The sequence below is a fragment of the Staurois parvus genome, unplaced genomic scaffold (assembly GCF_062004578.1).
Source record: "Staurois parvus isolate SC_StPar_1 unplaced genomic scaffold, SC_StPar_1.0 ptg001302l, whole genome shotgun sequence".
In the NCBI taxonomy this organism is placed as follows: Eukaryota; Metazoa; Chordata; class Amphibia; order Anura; family Ranidae; genus Staurois; species Staurois parvus.
In genome coordinates, this window is record NW_028319098.1 from 4,620,719 (window position 1) to 4,634,398 (window position 13,680).

General features: G+C 38.4%; 1 protein-coding gene across 2 annotated transcripts in view; it reads left to right on the forward strand.

Annotated features, from left to right (window-relative positions):
* Positions 1–13,680, forward strand: part of LOC149437169 (uncharacterized) — a 218,203-nt gene that overhangs the window by 133,114 nt on the left and 71,409 nt on the right. For both annotated transcript variants that reach the window (XM_089661012.1, XM_089661011.1), the window contains exon 4: positions 3,560–3,637. In XM_089661012.1, coding sequence (XP_089517138.1) covers positions 3,560–3,637 — 78 coding nt within the window. The remainder of the gene's footprint in view (positions 1–3,559; positions 3,638–13,680) is intronic.

Below are 13,680 nucleotides of genomic sequence, written 5' to 3' on the forward strand. Positions count from 1 at the left end.
GCAGGTCACATGACAGTTATATACAATGGATGGCTTCATTCATGCCATCCATTGTATACTAGTGCCTAGCTGTGAATGGTCACAGCAGGTCACATGCACATGTCGTGATTAGCTGTGGCCAAATCACAGCTAAGCACAAAAAAAAAAAAAACCTGAATGAATCGATTTCATTCAGGTAAATGCTTGCTTATAGCAAAGTAATTCTTTGCTATAAGCAAATTGTGTAAAAAAAAAAAAAAAAAATACTGATCACTTCCCCAAAGTAGTACAATGTTACTATGGTAACATTGTACTACTTTGGTCATAGTAAAATATTATTTTTTTTTATACTGTCACCAGTCAGTGTCCCTGTTCACCGCCATGCCAGTTATATGATGACGCTGTACTGCACTGGTGACAGTATGTAAAAAAAAAAATAGTGAAAATTATTTTTTTAATTTTTTAATTTTCCGAAAAAATTATGACAAAAAAAATACAACTTCAAAAAACTCGCCATTCCTCTTATGAAGTACGTCCGACTGTCTACTCTGCAAAAAAAGGTCATTTGGGGATATCTGTACTGTTCTGACATTCTTGGACTGCAAGAAATTAGATTGGCTGTCAGTACTTCAGGATTGATCAATTTTCAGATCTATACCATAGTTTGTGAACTCTATAACTTTCCTACAAACTAAATAATACATCCTAATTTGGGTTATTTTCACCAAAGACATGTAGCAGAATACATCTCGGCCTAAAGTTATGAAGAACAATTATTTATTTGTAAACTTTTATAACAGAAACAAAGAAAAACTTGTTTTTTTTTCAACATTTTTGGTCTTTTTTTGTTAATTTAGCAAAAAATAAAACCCCAGTGGTGATTAAATACCACCAAAAGAAAGCTCTAGTTGTGTGAAGAAAATGATAAAATTTTAGTATGGGTACAATGTTGTATGACCGCGCAATTGTCATTCAAAGTGTGAGAGCGCTGAAACGTGAAAACTGGCCTGGGCAGGAAGGTGTAAAATTGCCCGGTATTGAAATGGTTAACCTACTCCCACCTCATTCTAAACCTATGTTAACTATCCTGTAAAGGAAGCCTATGTACCTATGCTGAGGGCAATCCGCTCCGGTCACATGATCTCTCCAGCGCTGACTTCAGTGAAGAAGAGTGATTGCCGACAACGGCTGCAGAGCCTGAAATCACCCATAGAGTTACTCTGAAGCCACAGCTGGCACCCAACCATGTGACTGGACTGGAACGGCCTCAGAAAATAGGTAGGTATACAGATCTTTCCTTTCACAGAGTAGAGAATAGGCTTAGAATGGGGATGGAACTAGATTTAGGCTTAGTATTTGACTGGAGTTCCACTTCAGGGGCTAGTCTCACTCCCAGACAAATACATCATTAAATTCAAAATTAAACATCAATATAATTAATTACAGGTACAGTTGCAACAAGCCTCTTACCTTGTGCATGCCTTAAATGTTCATCTGGTGCTATACAATTGGTTTTTCTTTATGCAATGTAGGATGTGGCACCTCAAATTTTATACTATACTCCAAACTTTTCCCTGTGCTTTTCATATTATCGTGATGAAAATAAACAACACAATCAATATAAGTACAGTAATACCTAATTAAAACAGTGAAAACAATTGAAAGTATACAATGCATTTAAGAGAACTGGCTCTTTTGTCTTAACCTAACACTCTAAGTTGAGACCTACTGTACTCAAGTTGACATATCATGCACAGACAAGGCAAAGCTGAATATATGGGCAAATATAAGTCTTTCATAAGTAAGGCTGCACAATTTTAACAAATGAAGAATATTCCACATCTTGCATAAATGTAACACTATTGTAATTTAAAATGCAAATATAAAATACTTAAAGTTATCACTGAAATAACTACTCAAAATACATTTCCTGTATTGTCTCTTTTATGGCTGTTTATATCTAAAATAGCTGCACAAAAAGCCTATTAAGATTTCGAAAATTTACAACCCTTTTCGGTGACACTTTTTTGTGTGCATATTAAAATGTAACTAAACCCACAACAGTAAAATCAGTCTCTATATGCAGTAAAGCATGCTTGTTATACTCACTGTGGAATGTAAGGGGTTAATCATTCGCATTGTGTAAAAAGGCTGTTTGATCCTGACTTCTCTGATCCTCCCCTTTTTTCAGTATCCCCCTCTTATCTCCTGATGAGACATATTGTTATGGAGTCATGCTGCACAGGCTCAGTTTGGTGTATATTACTAGAGAGGTTTTTTTTTTTCTCTTGGGAGAATGCTTGTGATTAGCACAGGGCCAATCAGCTCTGTCCAGACAGAGGTCAGGGGTTTTGGAGCAAAATGAAAACTCCTACAAGTGTTACCCACTACTCTGCTGAACACAAGACTGCTCTAACTGCTGATGAGAAAAGGTATTTAGCATTTATATTTACTAAAATAATTGCACTTCCACTGTGGAAGACCAAATATAGTGACTGCACGGTCTTGGGTTTAGTAACACTTTAACTGCATGCCCACTACTAAGAAAGTAGGTAAAATATTTAATTGGTTGCATGTAGGTGTTTTATCTCAACCAAATTCTAATACAATATCCCACTTTTCATTAATGTGTGTCATGTTTATTTCCATCATTACCATTTGAATTACAATTGGCTTCCTGTCTTTCCTAAAGTGTTATCTAAACCTAAAGCGATTTTTTTTTTGTAGTTTTGGTAGGAGTAGCTAAAGGTTAAAAACCCTGTTGGGTGTTTTGTTCGGGTAATTATTCACTTCCTGTTCTGTAGACCTATCTGGAAGTGAAGGAAATATTGTTTTAGAAAAGTGTCCTTACTGAATCTCCCATCTTTAGCTCTTCCGGTGACAACTCAAAAGTGTTGGATGATCTCTCACTTTCAGATGGCTAATGGCTTGTTGACATGGGCAGCCGTGGCAGGGCTGTAAGCAACAACAGCAGACGGATTGGGTTGTTGTGCACATACCACAGCCATGACAAAAATTGTCCCCTTGGCACGTTTGACGGAAAATTCTGTTGCCAAACACAACCCATTTAAGTGCATGGCTGCACCACAACTGTGAACCCACTTCTGTGCTCATGGTTGCGCTGTTGTATTCAGAATCTCATTTCGACTGCCTCCCGAATGTCTGCCAGTCACTCTTGTACCATAAAAAGTGATGCGCCATATATCGCTACTCGGGGCAAGGTGAGTGCTACTGTCCATGTGAACAAGTCCTGATGATGACAAAGACAAATAGAAAGCAGAAAAAAGCACAGCAAAAAAACTGACCTGTTTTCTCTATCTAAAACTAAAGAAAACATTTTGACACACTTTCAGAACTCAAATGGCGAACATACCCTAAGGTTTTCCCCCATACATTCATGTAGGGTCCAAGGTAAATATCAGTGCAAGTGGTGTGTATCTTGCAGCTGAATTGGGTTGTATGGGAGGGGTTTTGTTGAAACTATATACTAATAATAAAAGCTCTGAGATTTTTCTAATATGTTTTAATAGCGCATATCAAAGTGAGCATGACATATACTGATTACTTGTTTCATTTTTAGGAAAACAAGACCAAGAAATATTTTAAAGGAAATTGCTACAGACATGCAAGGAATGGATCATCTTCCTGCCAGATCAAGGTATAGCCAAATAGCTTTTCATACTTTTAGACTATTCTAATCTAATATAATTTTTTTTTCAGGACATACAGTTTTATTATTGGTGCAGATTTAAAGTGTGTGTTAAGATAAAGTTTTTATTTGGTTTTGGATACAATGTGGAAAGGGCTAGAACCCATTTGTTTTTTTTATTGCTCTCTTTGTCCCTGTTCTGGGAATCCAGCCTCGTCCTGATCATTGCTTTACAGGGTAGAAAATGATGGGAATCAAGTCTTTTTGAGTTGACACAGGGACAGAAAGAGCGGTGAAATCTTCCAGTGGGCAAACATCTTAGTACATTCAACAAATTGACAAATATTGAAAGTATTTCAAAATTATGTTTGCTTTTAACAAATTTTGATTTTGGAATGAATTAACTTTACTGAACAAAAACCACATATATTATTAGAAATGTGTTCATTTAGAACCACTAGACCAGATCCTTTAAGTCTTGTAAGTTGCAAGGTGGGTTTTTCCAGCACATCCCACAGATGTTTGATAGATTGAGATCTGAGAATTTGAAGTCAACACCTAAAACCTGTTGTTGTGATCCTCATACTATTCTTGAACCATTTTTGCAGTGTGGTAGGGCACATTATGCTACTGAAAGAGGCCACTGCCATCAGGGAACACTGTTTCCATAAAGGGGTGTACTTGGTCAGCAACAATGTTTAGGTAGTTGGTACGTGTCAAGCAACATCCACAAGAATGGCAGGACCCAAGGTTTCCCCCAGAACATGCCTCTGCCTGTTTTCCTTCTTCCCATACTGCATCCTGGTGCCAGCTCTTCCCCAGGTAAGTGGCACACATGCACCTGGCCATCCACATGATATAAAAGAAAACATGATTCATCAGACCAGGCCACCTTTTTCCATTGCTGTGTGTTCCAGTTCTGATGCTCACATGCCCATTGTAATTGGCTGTGTACATGGGTGAGTATGAGCATCCCGACTGGACTGCTCCTAAGCAGCCCCTACACAACAAACTGCGATGCCCTTTTTTTTTTTTTTTGCTTTCAACAAATCAACTTCAGAACCAATATGTTCAGCCAGGAGTGCTGGCGGGGGACCCGAGAAGAGGAGGATTGGGGCTGTTCTGTGCAAAACCTTTGCGCAGAGCAGGAAAGTATAACTTGTTTATTATTTTAATAAAAAAAAAAAGCTTTAGAACCACTTTAACTCCCAAAGCTTTTTCCAGTTTTGAAAAATTGCTTTTTTCAATTTTTGTCATTTCCAGTCAGTCCTATGACAAAAATAGATAGCCTGTTGAGGGAATGGCAGAAACGTGTTGAAATGTTTCTTCGTATTCTTGATAACTGCACATAAAAGGTAAACAAGATTAACCAGAATATCTACAAATAGGAAAGTAGTTCTTACAGTAAATAGGAAGAGAATGTCCCTTTTTGTTAACCCTTTGTTCTTTTTTTTAACGGCAATATATTTAGAAGATTTTCACATTGATACAGCCATAATGAATAATGGAAAGTTTTAATAAGATAGTCTGTAGCTAGCCATCTGTAATGGAAACATCTGTAAAATCATTTTGTCTTTATGCACATTTGATTCCTAGCTTTACTACAATATAGCTGGTTGTCTTATATATACTGTATAATACTCCCTACTGTGAGGGTTTATTTTTTTCTCTAGAGAATTTTAACACTGCATTCCACAAAAAACTGAATTGTATATGACCTCTGAGGCTCTCTAAACACCATCTGCTCCCACTAGGTGTGAAAATATGCTGTAAATGAAGAATGCTTTCAGAAATAGTAGTGTTTTTTTTTTATTTTTTTTATCCATTAACAAAATGGAAAGTAAATGAACAGAAGAGAAATCCAAATCAAATCAACATTTGGTGTGAACACCCTTTGCCTTCAAAACAGCATCAATTGTTTAATTCTTCTAGGTACACTAGCACACAATATCACCTGTATATGTATATATATATATATATATATATATATATACACTATATTGGCAAAAGTATTGATGTATTGGGATGCCTGCCTTACCATGCACATTAGATTTACTGGCAATCCATTGTTAGTCCATAGGGTTCAATATTGAGTTGGCCCACCCTTTGCAGCTAGAACAGCTTCAACTCTTCTGGGAAGGCTGTCCACAAAGTTTAGGAGTGTGTCTATGGGAATGTTTGACCATTCTTCCAGAAGCACATTTGTGAGGTCAGGCACTGATGTCTGATGAGAAGGCCTGGCTCTCAGTCTCCACTCTAATTCATCCCAAAGGTGCTCTATCGGGTTTAGGTCAGGACTCTGTGCAGGCCAGTCAAGTTCCTCCACTACAAACTCATTCATCCATGTCTTTGTGGACCTTGCTTTGTGCACTGGCACGCAGTCATGTTGGAACACAAAAGGGCCATCCCCAAACTGTTCCCACAAAGTTGGGAGCATGAACTTGTCCAAAATGTCTTGGTATGCTGACGGCTTAAGAGTTTCCTTCACTGGAACTAAGGGGCCAAATCCAACCCCGGAAATACAACCGCACACCATAATCCCCCCTCCACCAAAGTTTACACTTGGCACACTGCAGTCAGGCAAGTACAGTTCACCTGATAATCATCAAATCCAGACACGTCCATCAGATTGCCAGACAGAAAAGCATGATTTGTCATTCCAGAGAACACATCTCCACTGCTCTAGAGTCCAGTGGCAGCGTGCTTTACACCATTGCATCCAAAGCTTTGCATTGCACTTGGTGATGTAAGGCTTGGATGCAGCTGCTTGGCCATGAAAACCAATTCCATGAAGCTCTGTTGCTGTGCTAATCTGAAGGCCACATGAAGTTTGCAGGTCTTTAGCTACTCACTCTTCAGACAGTTGGTGACTTCTGCGCACTGTGCGCTTCAGCAAACACCGACCCTGCTATGTCATTTTATGTGGCTGTTGTTCCCAGTTGCTTCGACTTTGTTATAATACCACTAACAGTTGACCGTGGAATATTTAGTAGCAAGGACATTTCACGTATGGACAGGTAGCAACCTATCATGGTACCATACTTGAATTCACTGAGCTGCTGAGAGTGACCTATTCTTTCACAAATGTTTGTAGAAGCAGTCTGCATGCCTAAGTGCTTGATTTTATACACCTGTAGCCATAGAGGTGATTGTAACACCTGAATCCAATGCTTTGGAGGGGTATCCCAATACTTTTGGCAATGTAGGGTATGCACAATGGGTATAGAAGAGAATCACCCCCCTTTAAAATAATCACATTTTGTTGCTTTGCAACCTGAAATAAAGATAGACACAGTTTTTGTTTTATCCAGCTATATTTACTCTGTGCAACCTAAAATATCCAAGTGAAAGATATAACACCAGTATGCCAGAAAATAAAAAAAAATATCCAAAACAGAATCACTGAGTTGGAAATACTCACCTCCCCCCCCCCCCCCCCCCTTTTGGTTTAATTACAGCCTTTAGTCTGTTGGGATATGTCTCTACTAACTTTGCACATCTAGACTTTGCAGTATTTGCCCACTTTTATTTGCAGAACTGCTCAAGTTCAGGTAAATTTGATGGTGACCGTCTGTGGGCTGCAGTCTTCAAATCATTCCACAGATTTTCAATGGGATTTAAGTCTGGTCTCTGAGTAGGCCATGCAATGACATTTACCTTTTTCTTTTTTAACCACTGTGTGGTCATTTTTGCTATGTGCTTTGAGTCATTGGCATGTTGAAAGGTAAACCTTTTTCCCATTGACAACTTTCTAGCAGAGGACAGAAGATTTTCCTCAAGAATATGATGGTATTTGTCCCATCCATTTTTTCTTCTATCCTGATGTGATGAAGTGCTTTAGTCCCTGCTAGAGAGAAACACTCCCATAACAGGGTATTGCCACTTCCATGCTTTACTGTAGGAATTGTGTTATTTGGATGGTGAGCTGTATTACATTTCTGCCAGACATATTGTTTGGTGTTGAGGCCAAATAATTCAATTTTAGTCTCATCTGACCATAACACCTTTTTCCATGTGGCCTCAGAATCTTCAAGGTTTCTGGCAAAGCTCAGTCATGACTGCATGTGGTCTTTCTTGAGGAGTGGCATTTTCTTGAAACCCTCCCATACAAGCCACATTTGTGGAGAATTTGTGATATTGTTGTCACATGCACACAATGACCACTCTGTCATAAAGTCCTGCAACTGCTTCAGAGTTGCTGTAAGCCTCTTGGTAGCCCTCTTACCAGTTTCCTCCTGGCTCTTTCATCCAGTTTGGAGCAACATCCTGATCCAGGGAGGATCTGTGTTGTACCAAATACCTTCCACATCTTAATAATAGACTTCACTGTGCGTTTAGGCAATAATAAAGCCTTTGACTTTTTTTGTATCCATCTCCTGACTTGTGTCTGTCCACAGCTTTATCCCAGAGATCTTTTGACAGTGCCTTGCTACCCATAGTTGATTGTTAGCTTCAGTGGCACTTTCAGGGACTGAAATGCTGTAGGAAAGTTCTTTTCATGCTCAGCTAGTCAAAATGACCACAGTTTATCACAATTGAAAGTCAAATGGCTCTGTGTGCCATCAAGAAGGTGATTAGCTAAACCTTACAGACTTTACAAGTCATTTTTAGGAGGGGGGGTGATCCTTTTTCATATATATATATATATATATATATATATACTGTTTTACCTGTCAAATAATTTGTATTTCTGTCCTTCCCAATTGTGGTACTTACCCTACACAAAAAAAAGGATACATGGTTTTGCATAGCTTGGTGAATGGTTACAACTTTGGTCATTAAAGAGTCACTGGGCTCTTTAAATGCTATGAAAACCCAATAACAAAAAATGTAATATATTGCTGCTAACTACTCCTTAGATGTGGGATGTGGTGGCCAGAAATATAGTGTTCTTGTTACTTCCTATGAGCTGAACAGAAATGTCAAACAATGTTATCTTCCTTCCAAGTTATCTTCTGTAAACAGCTAATTCCACACCCCATGTAATGGAGGTGAAAAGAAGATGTGGTTATAGTCTTGTCCTTGTGTGGCAACAGTGGCTGCATTCATACACACTATATTTATGGTGGTGTATGGGAGTGTAGCGACCTAAAATATGTTCTAATTTGCCCCTTCTTGAATTAAGATAATCTGTTATAAATTTGATAATGATAATAATATTACTACTAACAATAATAATAATCATAATAATAACAAAAGTGCTAAAGGAAGCAAAGGTCTAAAAAAATGAATAACAAGTACATAAATAGCTTTAAGGGCCTGTTCACATCAGAATGTCATGCGAAATCCACATTTCATGCCCTTGCCATCTGCAGTGGGTGTAAGTGCAAAGTTAACACCCTAATTGCAAGTCGCAAATGCAGTGCATTTGCCCGCACCAGATCGCATGGTACAGAAGTACCGTTCGATCCGGTTGCAGTGCATTTCCAAAAGTAGTGCTTGCAATTCAATGAATAGGCTGGAATCGCACTGCCCAGAACTGCATGTGAATCGCAGTGATTCACATGCAGTTCCTAGGGTGAATGGGTCTTTAATGAATTTTGTAGAATAGTTTGAATAGAGAAAATATAATACGTTACGCAAGTCCGTGCTCATAATTAATCAGCGTAACTGTCTTGAAGTAAAGACTGCCGGCATTTTTCAAGTATCACTCTTCCTCAGGGCCATAGCTCATAGAGAGGTTAGCAGTTACAAACCTTCAGATGAAAGTTAAAAACAATAATCCTGGTGTTATCCAATACAAGTGAAGGGATGAAAGCTACTCAACCGACCCCAGGAGTCCAATGTTGAGGAATAGCCTCAGCCGCTGTTCTGGCCACGCACTCTGATGCTTTTCGCTCCGCCCACTGGGGTTTGGCCACAGTCTGTGACATCCTTGGATTTTGGGCCCTCTATGCATCTAGACTGTGAAAAAGTTTCACACATGGTATCCCCATACTCAGGAGATATAGCACAATGTGTTTTGGGGTGTATTTATAAGTATGCCTATGCTGTGGGTGAGAAATAACAACTGTGTGAATAAAAAATGTATTTAAATTGTTCATTTTCCACAAAATTGCAACAAAAAAAATTACAACTTAAAAAAATTCACCATGTTTCTAAGGTTGGTCATACATTATGCATTTTTCTTTCAACCATGGGTTGAAGGAAAGACAATCGCCTGATTCCCCCATCAACACTGACTGAATCCTTCCAGCTGCGCTATTGCATTCGGACCGTGGGAGTTTTCCCCTCCATCAGAACACAATGACCACTGCTGCTATCTATAGCCAGCAAAAAAATTATAAAAATTTCATTTGGGTACAGTGTTGCATGACAGAACAATTGTCATTTAAAATGTGACCATTGAAAGCTGCAAAGTGTCCTGGGCAGGAAGCAGGCATAGTGTCTGATCTTGAAGTGGTTAAGTATTGACATGTTTCACAAAACATGTTGAGGACTTGAGAAACAGTAGGAATACCCCTGACCATTGTTCATAATTTTTTCATGATAATGAAAGTATGATTTAAGTTATTTACATATTGATCTGTGTTTATACATTGGAGGTTCCTTCTACTCTGACAGTGGAGCACATCTCTTCTTTTTTTAAGAAATGATGTGTATGTTTAGGTCTTTTAATGGAAGTTGTCTGTGTACTAAAGTTTGTTAATTTTTTTTTCTATTGTCTGGCAATTTTATTCTATTGTCTGGTGTCCCCATTTTTTAAAAACAATGAGCTGCATGGTCGAGTTGCCGGAAAGAAGCCTTTACTGCACCAATGCCACATAAAAATCCCGGTTACAATATGCCCGACAACACCTTGACACACCTCACTGGGCTTTCTTGTAGCATTCACACAGTAAAGGTTTCTTTCTGGCAACTTGACCATGCAGCTAATTTTTTCTTCAAGTATCATTCCTTCAAAACAACCACACCGTCTTTTTTCCAGAGCAGTCTGTATTTTTCTTGAGGTTACCTGTGGGTTTTTCTTTGTATTCTGAACAATTCTTTTGGCAGTTGTGGCTGTGATCTTTCTTGGTCTACCTGTACTTGACTAAGTTTCAAGGGATCCCTGAATTTCCCACTTCCTAATAAGTGATAGAGCAGTATTGACTGACATATTCAAGGCTTTGGACATCTTTTTAAATCCTTTTCCATCTTTATAAAATTCCATTACCTGGTTACACAGGTCTTTTGACAGTTCTTTTCTGATCCCGATGGCTCAGTATCTAGCCTGCTTAGTGCATCCACTAAGAGCTAACAAACTTATTGACAAAGACACTAATTGAAATTTAAAAAGCCACAGATGTAGAAAATGAACCTTTTAATTGCCATTTTAATGTATGTGTGTCACCTTGAGTGTTTGTACCAAGGCTAAACATTCCAAGGTATGTAAACTTTTGATCATGGCCATTTGGGTGATTTCTGTTTTCATTATGATTTGAAAAGAAGGTAAATAACTATGTGATAAAAAAATGGCTTCATATGATGACTATCCTTAAATAATAGACAGTTGATTGGCACGATCAGTCACATTTTCAATATCAAAGCCGAAATTTCATGATTTCTGCCAGGGTATGCAAACTTTTGAGCACATCTCTCTCTCTCTCTCTCTGTATATACAGTGGGGATCGAAAGTTTGGGCACCCCAGCTAAAAATTTGTATTAATGTGCATAAAGAAGCCAAGGAAAGATGGAAAAATCTCCAAAAGGCATCAAATTACAGATTAGACATTCTTATAATATGTCAACAAAAGTTAGATTTTATTTCCATCATTTACACTTTCAAAATAACAGAAAACAAAAAAATGGCGTCTGCAAAAGTTTGGGCACCCTGCAGAATTTATAGCATGCACTGCCCCCTTTGCCAAGCTGAGACCTGCCAGTGTCATGGATTGTTCTCAATCATCATCTGGGAAGACCAGGTGATGTCAATCTCAAAGGTTTTAAATGCCCAGACTCATCTGACCTTGCCCCAACAATCAGCACCATGGGTTCTTCTAAGCAGTTGTATAGAAAACTGAAACTGAAAATAGTTGACGCTCACAAAGCTGGAGAAGGCTATAAGAAGATAGCAAAGCGTTTTCAGATGTCAATATCCTCTGTTCGGAATGTAATTAAGAAATGGCAGTCATCAGGAACAGGGGAAGTTAAAGCAAGATCTGGAAGACCAAGAAAAATATCAGACAGAACAGCTCGCAGGATTGTGAGAAAAACAATTCAAAACCCACGTTTGACTGCACAATCCCTCCAGAAAGATCTGGCAGACACTGGAGTTGTGGTACACTATTCCACTATAAAGAGATACTTGTACAAATATGGTCTTCATGTAAGAGTCATCAGAAGAAAACCTCTTCTACGTCCTCACCACAAAAATCATCGTTTGAACTTTGCAAATGAACACATAGACAAGCCTGATGCATTTTGGAAACAAGTTCTGTGGACCGATGAGGTTAAAATTTAACTTTTTGGCCGGAATGAGCAAAGGTATGTTTGGAGAAGAAGGGGCACAGAATTTAATGAAAAGAACCTCTGTCCAACTGTTAAGCATGGGGTTGGATCAATCATGCTTTGGGGTTGTGTTGCAGCCAGTGGCACAAGGAACATCTCACGAGTAGAAGGAAAAATGGATTCAATAAAATTTCAGCAAATTTTGGATGGTAACTTGATGCCATCTGTGAAAAAACTGAAGTTAAAGAGAGTATGGCTTCTACAAATGGATAATGATCCTAAACACACCTCGAAATCCATGGGGGATTACATCAAGAGGCGTAAACTGAAGGTTTTGCCATGGCCTTCACAATCTCCTGACCTCAACATAATTGAAAATCTATGGATAGACCTTAAAAGAGCAGTGCGTGCCAGACAGCCCAGAAATCTCAAAGAACTGGAAGACTTTTGTAAGGAAGAATGGGCAAAGATACCTCAAACAAGAATTGAAAGACTCTTGGCTGGCTACAAAAAGCGTTTACAAGCTGTGATACTTGCCAAAGGGGGCAGTACAAGATATTAACTCTGCAGGGTGCCCAAACTTTTGCAGAGGCCTTTTTTTCGTTTTCTGTTATTTTGAAAGTGTAAATGATGGAAATAAAATCTAACTTTTGTTGACATATTATAAGAATGTCTAATCTGTAATTTGATGTTTTTTGGAGATTTTTCCATCTTTCCTTGGCTTCTTTATGCACATTAATACAAATTTTTAGCTGGGGTGCCCAAACTTTCGATCCCCACTGTATATATATATATATATGTACACTGTATATATATTTGTAAAATGATGTGCAGCTAATGCCACTATAGGACAGGAAGTATGTTATTTGCAAAATTGCTAGGTGAAAATAATTTAAAAAAGAAGACGAATACATTTCTAAGGACTAGTAAAATTTGTTTTTTATTTAAGATGCACTTTAAGAACAAAGATACAATTTAAAAAGGCACTACACTACGGCCAGGTGCCAAGTGCTTATCATTTTTAGCATAGAGCTGAAAGCACAATTAGTAATGTCTTAGGGTAAGGCCACCACTCACTATAACCCAGGGCTTGTCAACCTGGGTTTTATCACCCAACCATTATAGGAGCTTTCTATCCACCCAACAGTGGCTTTGTTATCCCACTGGCAGATTGTTGCTTTGGTAGATCCAAGTCTACCAAATGATGCATTGAAGGTCTGTAGCTGAGAACCGCCAGGCGGATTGATACACTTTTATTCCATTATCTAATGTCATTAGCAGTGAGGGACAAGAGGATCAGCTTCTGGGAAAACTGAAGTTATGAAGAGACTAAACAGTGTTTTTTATTTTATTCTGAATCTCTCCTTCCTGCTTGTGTTAATATTAGATTATTGAACAACCAAATACTGAAGGAAAAATGGGATCATTAGATTCAAATCTCTGTACAGCTGGTTTTGTGTGTTGGATAACAGTTATTCTGTCCCCACAAAATCAGCTGAAAAATCTGCTGAGCAACAACGCACTGTTAGTGTTTCCACTGAGCACCTTTGCACTGTTAGTGTTTTTGCTGAGCACCAATCCACTGTTTGGAGTCTATTGCTTTGTGAACATGCCTCATTCAC